A 14,030-nucleotide genomic window follows, 5' to 3' on the forward strand; every position below is an offset into this window, starting at 1 on the left:
AATGGAGAACAATACTGGTCCTGAAATTCAGCTTCAAGATAATCATTGCTAAGTAAAAACTAACAATCCATTCAACATGTTGACCACCCTAAAGATATATATGTATGTTGTTTACAATGCACTTACAGTATATCCCATCGGTAATCTGTATCATAAGTTCAGGTTATGTGACTAGACTGATTTGAAAAATGCATGTGTATATGATATCTTGTTGTGCAGGCTGCACTTCACCGAGGTTAGAAGCTATCATTGACCTTATTGGAACAGGAAGCTCTTAATCGCCTGTCTCTCCATTTCTCCCCATGTCACCTTGTACTCCTCCTTTCCTGCTAACCCTTACTTACTGTCAATATCCTGTCTAAACAAGGAGAAACAATGACTGCTGAGAATAGAAGCTGTGCTGACACACTGTGAATGTGTGAGTAGAGTTATAAGGCCGGGGGTAGGAGAGATGCTGTGTGAGAAAGGGACCAGCTGGGCACGCCACTCTATAATGTGATCTCAATGTAACAGGATGCATTGTGCAGTCTGATTGGTGGTGGGTTGTTTATTTGATAATGGTTTGTGACGTGCATTAGTCATTTTCTTTTTTATCAAAATGACACCGATTACCCTCAGGGGGTTGAGACGGGACATCCATCGTCACCTTCAGCCTTCAATCTTCTTCTAAAATGGGAAACAAATCTGCCAAGTCGATGCTTCTGCTGAGATGGACGTAAAGATGCCAAACAACCAACACAAAGAAGCACCTCATTGATAACCTCAGTCGGCTGTCAGTGCACTTGAGCATAGCGCTACGACAAGCACCCGTCTTATAATATAGATAGCTTTTCAAGTCCCGCCGTCTCGTTATTATCCCGTCCTTTTATGTTGACAAATTTGTATTCCACCACGTCTGTCTCACAGATGTTACGCTGAGTCTTCTGTGAAATTTCCTGAGTTCTTTGTTTTCACCTGAATAATAGCTTGCCAAACACGGTCCCTTTGTTTAAACCCAATGAGCACATGTGACAACTGCTCCTTTTAAAAGGCTTTGCTTATAAAGGACAAATTCCCTGCAACTCCACTGGCCATTAACTTTCTCACAGTTGGCCCTATTTGGCACATGCTCAGCTCAGCGTTCAACACCATCATCCCGGAGGTACTTCAACCCAAACTCTCCCAGCTCACCGTCCCAGCCGCCAACTGTCAGTGGATTACGAACTTTCTGACGGACAGGACGAAGCAGGGGAGTTTGGGGAAAATCCCATCTAGCACCCGGACTATCAGCACTGGCGCCCCCCCCAGGGATGTGTGCTCTCCCAACTGCTCTTCTCCCTCAACACCACATGCACGTCAGGGGACCCGTCTGTTGAGCTCCTGAAGTTCGCAGACGACACAACATCGTCATCGGCCTCATCAGAGACGGTGAGTCTGCGTTGAACAGGTTGAACAGCTAGTCCTCTGGTGTGGTCAGAACAACCTGGAGCTGAACAACCTCAAAACTGTGGAGATGACAGAGAACCCCGCCCATCATACTCAATACACCTATACCTGAAGGTGTCGAGACCTTCAGGTTTCTGGGATCCATAATCTCCCAGGACCTGAAGTGGGACTCCAACATCGACTCCATTCGCCAGCTCAGAAAGTACAACCTGCTTCAGGAGCTGCTGATACTGTTCTACTCTGCCATCAGCCAGTCTGTTCTCTGTTCTTCCATCACTGTGTGGTTTGGATCGGCCACCACACAGGACAGAGCCAGACTACAACGGATTGTCAGGTCTGCAGAGACAACTATTGGTTCCAGCCTGGCCTCCATCCTGGACTTGTACACCTCCAGAGTTAAGAATTGGGCTGGCAAGGTGACTGCAGACCCTTCACACCCTGGACGCAAACTGTTCCAACTCCTCCCCTCTGGTAGGCGCTACAGAGCACTGTACGCCAAAACCACCAGACACAGGAACAGCTTCTTTCCACAGGCCGTCACTCTAATGAACAATTAACCTCCATCTGCACTACATATTTATATTGGACTACTAGCACCTTCATATTTATAGTGTACATATCAGGAAATGTTTAGGCTTAGTTTTTGTGTTCTATTTAGTTGTCTTCATATTTTTTTAATATTTCTGTTGCTATTTGTATATCTAAAAGCAATGTGTAACCGGAGACAAATTCCATGTATGTGCAAACATACATGGCCAATAAAGGCGATTCTGAGATTCTGAATTTGATGCAAATTCGTCGCACATTCACTAACCCAATGTTTTTGATTATCTAGTGAACAGCTTTCAGAAATTGGGACAGTGACTGCGTAGCTAGAGATTTCAGGAAGGCAACTTGGCGATGGAACCAGTAGTTAGTGAAGTGCGTTTGGAGGATTTTGAACACCACTTAAGCCTGGAACACACCAAGCCAACGCCGACGAACTAGTGGCGACGTGAGCAGACTGCAGAATCGGCTCACGTCGGCAGCGTCTGGGTCCAAAGTTGCCCCGTCACACCAAGCCGATTCTCAACACCCGACGGCCAAGTAGCACGTCCGTTCTGCGCTTGTCGGTTTTTCTCTTCCAGTGCACTGGTTCGCTGGCTGAGCAGCCAATCAGAATGATCAGAAGGCCCGACTGACCGGCAAGCCCCGACGCCGATTCAACATGTCGAATCGGCCGTTTACAAAGCCCGACGAGGACCGACTTCGGACAGTGCGGGACACACTGAGGAGATTTAGTCTGCCGACGCACGAAAACTGACCGACAGTCGGCTTGGTGTGTTCCAGGCTTTAGACCACACATTTGGGACAGTCCCATGGTCTGCTGTTACCTGCATGTTTTTCGTAGATGGATGTTCGTGGCATTTCACAGACACCCCCCAAGGTCTCTTACGCCCTGCCACCACCCGGACACCTTAACTGCCTTCTCCAGCGACAGCCAGCATTTAGCCGATATCTGCCTCTGCTGAGCTGTTCCTTCTTTTCCTTCTTGGGTTAGGGTTAGTAATTTTGGTGTCTGTGAAAACATTTCTTTTTTTCAGAATCTGTAATAGACAAGTACACAAACCCTCAGAAATCCTTTCCAAATATACATCATCTCCATCGAGTGGCTCAAAATCATTGTCAAACACTGTCGGACACACACAATCACAGAAGAACAACATCACATTACAACATTAATGTTTTTTTTCTAGAGTATGTAGTCCCAGCCAGGCACACAAAGAGCCAGAGTGGTTTGAAGTATGTAAACTGCCAAATATCTTTTTGAACCACCAATTCAAACAGAATAAAACCCCTCTCATCTTGTGGGACATAATTATGCCATTCTTCATACTATCCTTGCTTTTATATTTCCACAAACACTTTCTGTCATCATATTTTTTGTGTTTTGTATTCATAGCTGTGTTTCTGTAGTTGGCTAACTAGTTGGTACCATGGGGCAGGTGGCCAGCAGCATTGATCCTTCTTTCCCTCCCTGTGGCGTCTGTTGCCTTTGTTAGCGGCGGACCTCAAGTGATCTGAAGCTATTCTCTATTATCCAAACTGTGGGCGCACTGATGCGACTTGGAGCCTACGTCCGACGCCTCCTCGCAAACGCGACTTCTCTGCCTTGTGGTTAGGGTCGGGATTAGGGTTAACTATTGATAGGGTTAACTATTGGTTAACCCTAACCCTGATGATGAGAATTTGGTGGTGAAAGGTCGCCACGACCTCTCACTAAACTAAACCTTTTTTGTTCTCTCCAAAATAGTATTTGTCTCAAAGTTCATATATCGCACAAAATCAAAACAAGGCATTTGATTAAAGAAAAAAAAAAGCCAATCAGAAATCCGTGCCTGTTATCCGTGAGTATAACAGTACCTTGCTTTTTCGAACAGAATGATTTGCAAAAGTTAAGCGAATATGTTTAAAAAGGTTAAATTTGGAATACAGATTATTCCAATTTTAACACACATCACACCTTCTTTCATGCTACACCACTCATCCTGTTTTCCCAGGAAACAAAAAATATTATCTCTACAACCAGCTTCTTTCCCAAGGCACTGCCCTACTCCATAGAGACTATTGACTCAGTCCTCAGCTCAGTCCTCTGCCCTAAAAGACACTGTGACTGCCAATGTCATCAATAATATACGTTTGCATGTTGCCACCCACGATAGCAACTTTTTGTCTAGTCGAGTAGCAAAAAAGGTCTGCTGCACCTGTCCCTGCTGGTGTGATGTCATGCCAACCCATTTAGGGTGTTTAACAAGCTTCTCGGGTAACCCGTTTCATCAGCCTCGAGGGGCGACTACCTTCCCCAAGTTAGAGTAGGCAGAGAAAATATATCAGGGAATGGAAAAGTAGGTGGAGAGGCTGATATGACCACTTTTCATCCCCACTTTTTCTTTTACCTTTCATTTTCAACAGAGCTGTATGAAAATCCACAGAAGTCTCTCTATGCATAATGAATAGGATGGTTTTCCCCAAGCAACTTGAAATTCAAGTAGTACCAAAACACTGAGTGGAAAAGAGAGGACAAACTCCTTATGTAACCTGAAGGGAAAGTTATTTATCAACAGACTGACGAGGCCTGGAAATAAAAAACCCTCTTTTTTGCTCAAGGCCCAAGAGGAATTGACTAAAAATACTGTGGGTAAAGTAAATTCCTCTTAAGTTCCTTTTGGCTGCACATCAGTTAAGCTCCAGACTGACTTGAAACCGGGCTCAGCTGTGAGCTCACGTATGAATGTTGTGTCTGTGACACAAGACACCTTATAAATCCCAAATCACACGGCATTTCCTCCGTTCTCCGTATGAGTTTGATCTCTCCCTGCTCCTGCCTTTTACTGACTAAATCAAGCTTTGAAGGGAGTGACAGTAAAAAGGCAGGAGCAGGGAGAGATCAAGCTCATACAGAGAACGGAGGAAAAGCCCAGCCCACGGTGGAGGATGCCGTGTGATTTTGACTGCCTGGGTGGCAGGGCTAAATCTCAATTAAAGTGTTCAACTTAGTGTATGAAGTGAACCATCATTTCAGGGTGTCTGCTGCCACCAAACGCTCAATGCTGGTTTTTGAATGAAATCTCCATGTTTTAGGATCACTGAGCATTGCTGCCAACGCCATTATTAGTTTGCTAAAATGCTGATGTTTAGCAAGTATACTGTTTACTGTTTACCAACTAAGCTGTATTGGGTGCTTTCATGCTAATTAGTACAAAAAGCAAAGTACAGCCAGCCGATTGGTTATGGCATTAAATGCTTACAACATTTCAAATCAACCAAATGGTCACCCCTGAATAAATGTCACAGCATCACTACACTTCTCAGATTCATCTGAAAACCATGAAATAGATCACAATCCGATTCATATTTTCTTTTTTTTTTCTTTTTTTATGCAGGCATTGCATCAACGAGTACTTTAAAGCTACACAGTTGTATACTGCTGTCCAACAAGTACCTTAAAGCTACACAGTTATATACTGCTGTCCCTGTCAGCCCAGTCAAAGCCTAATGTAATTGGTTGTGAAACATTGTCAAAGGTAATCACATGGGACTTGAAGTGAGGAGTCGTGTTCCGACTTTCATCCACTAGTATCGGGGGAGCGGCTGACATAATGATGCTCTCCACGCCGGCTCACGGAGACAAGAGGCAAAGACAGTGAGCGGTGGAGAGAGGGAAAGAGTTCATGGCGCCAAGCAGAAAATGTTGGGCGGAGAAAAGCTTGCAGGCAAAAGTGACGCGCTAAAAAGGGAAGGGGATCGGTAAAACGGGCAAAGCCAGAGAGAAGCCGCTGCCTTCGATCAAATCCTGTGCTGCCAGGCGGGGAGTAAAGATGAGCCGCGGTGAGCGATCCGGACATTATGTAATGTTCGGTTCATTGACCTCACACACTGCAGAGATGCAGAATAAGAAGACGGGGGTGGAGGCAAGAGAGCAAAAGGGGGTAGAGGGGGATGCACGACAGGGGAGGGCTCCCTCCCCTTGTGCAACAATCGGTATTAATAAATTATGCTTCTCCCCACCTCTTGGACATTGTTTATGTAATGCAGTCTTTTTGCTCCTGGCTTTAAGAAGACCTGCTTCTGCGGAACACGGCTGGTGCCATATCCACTTCAATCCATTCATAAGGCTCTGTTGCCACTGCTAAAGCAACATCTTACCCAGTGATAAGAAATATCAAACCTGGGTTTGATCAAATCAATACCTGAATGCAAAATGCTGATATGGTTGCAATGCATTAACCACGTGGTAGTTCTGCAGAATCAATGATGTTGGGGGACGTGCTTTTATGAACGCGATTGTTTTTTATACGCCCTCCTTTCAAGGAAAAGCAGCTGACACTCTGGTTATCTTCCTCTCAGACCCGTCACCCTCCATTGCTTCAGCATTCGGCTCTGACTGACTGAGTTCTGGAGTATAATTAGGACGGGAACGGCACACACACTGCTTCCCTGAGCCCGCTGACATCTTTGGCATCCTCCTACACTGCCTATTTGACCCGCAATGCAATGGCTTGTGGATTTAACAAACCCTTCCAGGGAGTCAACGCTCACCTTCAAATTGTGCTGATTCGGCAGGAATGGAGCATCTACAGTCAGTCATATGCGCTTGCTCTCAACGGCACGCCCTCTCTTTTGCTGAAACAGCAGTGTGCGTGCGTGTGTGTGTGTGTGTGTGTGTGTGTGTGTGTGTGTGTGTGTGTGTGTGTGTGTGTGTGTGTGATACTTTAGTCCTTGTGGGACAATGGAATTCGAGCTTGGTTGTGAGAAAGTATTCAGTTAGATGTGTTGTTGTGGATTAGGGTTAGTTCAAGCACATCTGCGCCCCTCTCTCACCGACTGATTGCCTTGATTCAGCTGCTGATACTAGGTGTGTGTGCGTGCGTGCGTGCGTGCGTGCGTGCGTGCGTGTGTGTGTGTGTGTGTGTGTTAGGCATTAGCAGCAGCACAGCAGTATTTAGACTAAACTGAAACATAAGTTCTGCAACTCAACAAGCTGGGCGGGCTTTCCTTTGTGCTGTCTGCTGTCAAATTGAGAATATTCATGATGGATGAGAAGATTGAAGATAGATGAGTCTGGGATGGGAGTTTTTCTGTCCGGACACGGAGGGGATTAGTTGTTGTTGTTGTTGTTGGCATGAAGGATCTTTTGTAGAGCTGGATCAGTCCCTTCCTAAAGGTTGTCTGCTGTCATGTTGCATTGGACATGCTGACCCATCAGTTCTGTGATTTCAGATGCAGATCCCTCAAATGAAGTCAGCCTGGCTGATTTTATTTTGTTGTTTTGATATATCTTCTATTTTCCAGCCTTATATCACTATTATTTCCATAGTCTTTGTGCAAGCACTGAAAGATATTTTGGTATTAAACTTAATGTTAACGCTAGGTTAATGTTTTCCTAGAACACAGATTTGCCATTTCGGATGTATAAATATCTCTTTTTTTTGTTGCTCTATCTCTTTTTGACCATCTCTCTTTCACTTATTGGTACTGTGTATCACATGGAAAAGAGCTGCTCTATCACGTTAATGCCTTGCACAAGATTATTCACATTACACTTTCTAAACTCTGTGGATTCGTCCTGCTTGCACATTTCCTCGTGGTAGAGGACTCCCACTCCTGTGACACAGCTCAACCCTGCAGCACAATGTAATTTATGTCAGGGTATAAGCTCTAGCGCCTCTTTGCCAGCCACCAGGCCTCCAGCGCTACTTTTAATGGTGCTCTATGATCTGTATGCATGATATTTAGCAGTCCTCTGTTTACCGTGCTGGTGTTTGGTTTCATTACGAGTAAATGATGTTTACTCTCTCACACTGCCCGAAGACACAGTGTAATGTTGTAGCACTATGTGACTCGTTAGTAGGCTACCACCTGGACCATTTGTTATGTGCTTTGTCTGCTGCAAGATTTTGGGACCATTGCAGCCGAATTCGACGATATGTTCTGAAAGATGCAGATATCTGCCATTACAAGATCCTGAAGAAGATACAAAATGACTTTGTTTAGAGTTCATACGTTGGATGATTAATGCTAGAAAGTACTGAAAGTACTGAATGTATTTGTGTTCCAAGTTGTGAACTATGGGTGTTCGCATATGGTCGGATAAATTTGGATTAACCTTTGCCAACGCAAACTACTGCTGGAATATTTAATTTGGCCCTGTATGTGTGCATCTGCTGTGAGAAGAGGAGTGTTTGTATTCATATCAGTGCACCCTCAAATATCATAATAATTCATCCACCATATGGGCAGATAATACAACGATGGATTTCATCCATTTTCTGTGAAAGAAATGAAACTTAATAAATAAAGCTGGAGAAGATACCATAAGGCTTGGTGACATGGCCTGAAATAAATGAAATTTCCACATCACACACGAGTCGGAAAAAAACGAATAAATTCACTTTCACCAGATTTAATTTATGCTTTAATAAATAAAGATGTCTCCTGGAAATTAGAAAGGTCCCCTCCAGATGTGTCTGCAACAACCAATGCTCCATTTTGTGATTAAATTCACACAACCCCCAATTGGCTCATCTCTCATCTAGAATATCCAAGAGCATCAGACTTGACTTTCACTCGTATCTCTTAACAACAGGTTGACTTTCATTTTAGTCCTTCCATATGCCTGCACCGGCTCGGTGTATCAATGGTGCTAGTCTATTATGATCAAATCAAACTCCAACATCGCGTTCAACATTGGTTCATTTTAAGTGTTTTCACAACGTGGTGAAATGTCATTTTGGAAAATAAGCTCTTTGGGGAGAAATGTGAATACACACATTACATTACATGTCATTTAGCTGACGCTTTTATTCAAAGCAACTTACGGTGTGCTGTTCCACCATAGAGATACAAACTCAGAAGAACAAGGAACAAGAAAGTACAATTTTCATCAAATAAGCAGTTTCAGTATCTCTGACTGAAAACCATGATTCAAGCTGAACCGAGAGCTACTTGATCCGTTTGCACTCAGACACACAACCCTAAAAAGTACATCAAACTGCAAAAGACAGGAGCACAAAGAATACAAAGCGCATGAAGCACTAATTACTCTGGGTACATTTTAATTACATATATGCATCGTGCCCAGGTTTGTCTTATATCCAGAAGTGTGTGTGTGTGTGTGCGTGTGTGTGTGTGTGCGCGCACACACACATTCTGTCAGAAGTCTTATCTTACACTCACACTAACACACTCCTTGGCTGCAGCACAATAACAGCTCCCCACCACCTGCTGTTGCATCAGAACAGAGAGGCCGTGTGCGACACAGTTTGATCATACAATTTGTTCGACACTTTAATCCTTAAATAGAATTTTGCTTTTCATGCAGCCAAAGTAATTAAACCATGGCGACTCAGTTGCATGATTTATTTGTAACCAGCATGTTTCTTTAATGGAGTGTAGTTTTTTTTGTGTGCATTCACTGGGGAAAAACACTCAACTTTCAGATTACAGGATGTGTGGTGACTAACTTTAAATGTAGCCATGACATCGCGGCCATTCCCTTGAAAGTAACATTGTCATGTCACGTCACGTGACATGGTTGTATTCATCCGATTATTCAAGTAGGAGTTTAGCGTTTTGAAAATTTGCTGGTTAACTTTTTGATGGAGAGTCAGGGTGGAATTTTGCTTCCCCGGCGCGTGGATGTCATTTGTCATACTTTTATGAATGATGTTGGTTTGTCACCAGTTTGACAAACCAACATCAACAGGAGCAAAAGACTAATGTGAGACTACGCTCACATTTTCCCTTTTGAAGGAAAGGATGCAGCCAGCAGCTGGTTAGCTTATCACAAAGACAGGAAACAAAGCAACAGCTGGCCTCGCGGTGTCCAAAGTGAAGCTGCAACTGACAACCATTTTCATTGTTGAATAATCTGCTCATTATTTTCTTGAATTATCATTATATAGTTATTTATTTGGTCAGTAGAATGTCCAAAAATGGATAATGTTGTTCAGTGTTTCCAAAAGCCCAAAGTGAGGTCCTCAAATGTTGTGTTTTGTCATAGGGTCAATAGAATAGACAATATTTAGAATAAAGGAGCTGGAATCGGATATTTTTACCCCAGTTTTCATTCTTTTGCCGAGCTACATTAACCAACCGCTAGCTGTAGCTTTTTATTTGACCGACATGAAAACAGCCAAAGGGATTGAAAGTAAGGAACTAAAGGGACCAACACCCGGATAATATCAGCTCATCCAGCCACTCTAACCCAAAAATGATAGATAATGTTTAGCCATCAACCTTTAGTAATTACCGGCACCAGAGTTAATGATAGTCAGGACTGCAGAGGCCCGAATGCTGTAACTCAGTGAAAAGGGGTGTTCACAAATGGAAAGGCTGAAATTAGGCGGTGACACAGAGGTGAGGGGGAAAAAAACCAGAGAAAGATGAAAATAAAGAAAATTTAAAAACATTAAAAAACGAACAGCTGTGCAATGAAACATCTTTCCTCCTCAATGCCAGCGCATGATTCTGCCCAATGGCTCTACTTTCTTTCGGCAGAAATATAAAGACATAGATTCATGGCCACTCTAACTCGAGCCACTTCTCCATTCCAGTCGTTAGAGCGAGATCTTATTGATCATCATCAGCCGTCCGTTAGACAGCACACGGGCAGAACACAATGGCAGGTAGGACGAACAGCGTAACAGCTGCTGTGTTTACGCAACATGTCCGAGCCCTGAATGGGCCACGGGAAACATGAAAGATGGTGCTTATTGTTAATGCACTGAGGCTGGCCATCAGTGTGATCAGAGAGGCATTCAGAGGTCTCTTGAGTGGTTATTCTGCCTTGATGCTTTTCATCCAGCGGGAAATGTATGTGTGCGGTTCAACCCCCTCATCATCTTTGTTTTGCCCAAACAGGAATCCCTGGAAATGTATTTATTGATTCTTATGACAACCTCTTTCTTCTTCTTCCATTAGCTGTCTAAATGTCATCAACCTCCTCAGCCAGTTATAATGCCACTGGTTGTAATAGATACAAATAAAATATGTAATTGATTACAAAATTTGTAGAGAACTCATTGCAGCGTTTACTACACCTTCTGAATGACTGACTCCCTTTTGTAAGCACAGGGACAGAGATGGGCCTGAATTGTTTTGGATGAGTTGTTTTCTATGAAATTTATGTACATACAGTATGTCCTCAGTGTGCCCCTGGTGTTTAGTTTCACCTTGTGACTGCTATTCTTGTCCGTCGGTGCTATTTACACAATATGTATTTTCCATGTGTATGATTGTCTTGGCCCTTCTCCAAACCCCTTATACTTATTTCAATAATATGGCAGTTTTGCAAAGATCTCTAGTAGTAACAGTAGATCTCAAAGTTCGGAACGGGATAGTTGGATTTCTTGGCCGCACCAACAGGCTGTCAACACAATCATTCCATTGTCCACCATGTGTGCGCTCTCTTGGTATTTTGTTGTGGTTGACTAATCTGGCTCCTAAACTGCTAAAGGCTCCACATGATTCAGCAGCTATGCGCTACCGTTGTTTGTCTGCTGCTCGGCCTTGGCAGGTAATTGTGTAGATGAGGCTTTTTTTTTCTTCCTTATTGTTGTTGTGCATGCGCAAATCATTCACGGGCCACTGTGCCTTGTATGTGTTTGTGTGTGTGTGTCTAATCACAGGATCCTCCCGCTTGGCCTTGTGACTTTGTCACCGCAGCGGAAAAATTATGCCACACTCCAGCAGCTGTCGAGTCAGAATTGTACGGCCATCAACATTCCAGCTAGGAATACTCTGCTTCAGCCCTTTGCTTTTTCTCTCATGGTCGGCAGATGGAAAAATGTGGCATTGTTTACACATTGGCTATGCTTTTTTTTTCACTATCCAATTTCGCCATTCCTTGCTTTTTGGGGTTAGATAGGAAGTCACAAGTCCACGTCCCAGGCGGTCCTCATCCCTTCTTTTTTTTCCACTTGCTTAACGCAGCTATCATTAGTTGGCTCTGTGTGTGGGGCAGTGGAGTCCGACATGACCCCTCGGCATTCCAGCACAGTGGCATAAGTCCCCATCAAGGCCGTATCAATTTCCCCACGGCTCGGAAATAGGCCTACGAGCAGTCGGAAATCTCCGTCCTGGACCAGTCTCGCTCTTAATGCGTGTCGTTTTCCAAATGTACGGAAAATAGTTGCAGTGTGATGATCCGGCCCGCCGCAGCAGCCAAAAGGGACATTGTCTTTGGGCCAAGTGGGGCGTTGAATGTTGGGTGTTTACTAATATGCCACAAGGGGCCGGGGTGTAGGGTCCCCTCCCTGGCTGCTGCTGGTGCTTCTAGAGTTACGATTGTTGTATTGTTGCTGGGTGCTGACCCGAGATGAGGCCTTTTCCACGATGCTTTTAATATCCCAGCTTTCTTTTACAACCGTGCCCTGGTGTAAGGACCAATCAGTAATCCTGCTATTTTCCTTTCTGTGTTTATTTTTATGGCAGCTGTAAATTCAAGAGTATTTCCATGTTTCCATTCAAAGTACCCTCATCAAAATGCAACCCCAAATGCGTGTGTGAGGACAGTTTGTTGCTATAGCAATGCTACGATGTCAGCATGACCTCCTCCTCTTGCCTTGAATGTCTCACTAATACAGAGTTTCTCTTTCTGTTTTGTCTCCTGTCTGCCTTTTAGTACCGTATTGGCCAGCTGTATATGATCAGTAAACACAGTCATGAACAAAGTGAGCGTGGGGAGGGGGTGGAGGTAGTCCAGAACGAGCCGTACGAGGACCCTGAGCACGGATCAGGCCAGTTCACCGAGAAACGAATCTACCTCAACAAGTGAGTGTCTTCCTCCTGCCATGTAACATGTGTGCAATAGTAATAATCAAATTATTAACAATGTTTAGAAATAGGGTTTTATACTACATTGATCGAAATCAACTTCTTTGATTGTCTAGCTCCAGAGCAACTGTGCAGCTTATTTAAAAATATATATTTTTTATTGTTTATACTATACACTATGCATATCATGTCACACCAATAACTCTAAAGGGTGGTACCGTGGTGCGGTTGTTAGCGCGGGCGCCTCACAAAGGAAGTGAAACCATCTGTGTTCAGTTTGCATCTGTGCCCTTGAATCAGCAAGGGCACAGATGCACTGTAGTTAGGTGTCCCCTTTCATCTCCCCAAGCTTTTTTTTTCACTATGCCTTGTTAAACTTGATATGGGAGGAATTGAGTATTACCTTTTCTGTTATGTAAATGGGTATCAAATTCTCTGTGTGCCTTCTGACGTTTGGTCTCCTTGTTATCATTTGTAAATGTGATCCATCACACACCTGCATTTAGTTTAAAAGAAAGGATGTACCTTTACACAAAATATATTAAATTAAATGTATAATGAATAATATAATACATGTTTTCTTTAGGTCCAAGTATTTTTCTTTGGGCTGCAGAGCAATGATGTCATCAACCCTTGTGATAATGGGTCCTTTGGTGCTTTTGCCCCATTGAGCCCTTTGGCTCTAATATACTCATTATGAAGTGTGCGCTGATAAGATGGAACCCCCCTATTGATCTGATCAAATACTGTTGTCACATTCAACTGGGCGACTGATTCCCAAAAGTAACACAATGAGATTGAGATGAAAAGAAAGCGACATCGAAGTGAGAGGCAAAAAGGGGAAGGTTTTCTTGGTTGTTAGTGACAAATAAGTGGGCCTTTGGGAAATGTTAAGTGTCATTGACAAACTCATATGACGGGAAGAATTAGTGCGTGTGTGCGTTTGTATGTGCATGTGTGTGTGTGGGCAGAGGGGAGATAAGGTCGGTGTAAAGCTATGGATAATTTGGGATGCCGCGCCTGCCTCTCTCCACCCACAGACCACCTGTTACCATGCTATAGCTGCAGTCTATGCATGTGTGATTGTGTGTGTGTGTGTGTGTGCGTGGCTGGCAGTTGAGCCACTGTTAGGACATGTGACCAGTCCGCTGTGTCTGCACAGAGAGCCCAGAGGGAAGCGTCCCTTTCGTCCTAGTGGTCCTTAAGGACTCTTTATAATTTCCGCATTCAATTACAGCTGCTAGACTTAGAATAAGTAAGGACGAGGGTGATAGTGTGGGAGCAAAAAT

General features: G+C 43.8%; 1 protein-coding gene across 1 annotated transcript in view; it reads left to right on the forward strand.

Annotated features, from left to right (window-relative positions):
* LOC119220865 (cytoplasmic phosphatidylinositol transfer protein 1-like) overlaps nucleotides 1-14,030 on the forward strand; it is a 30,465-nt gene that overhangs the window by 6,772 nt on the left and 9,663 nt on the right. Inside the window, exon 2 of the mRNA XM_037477154.2 lies at nucleotides 12,590-12,738. Within this exon, the coding sequence (XP_037333051.1) occupies nucleotides 12,590-12,738 (149 nt within the window). The remainder of the gene's footprint in view (nucleotides 1-12,589; nucleotides 12,739-14,030) is intronic.

This window comes from Pungitius pungitius, chromosome 12, assembly GCF_949316345.1.
Source record: "Pungitius pungitius chromosome 12, fPunPun2.1, whole genome shotgun sequence".
NCBI lineage: Eukaryota > Metazoa > Chordata > Actinopteri > Perciformes > Gasterosteidae > Pungitius > Pungitius pungitius.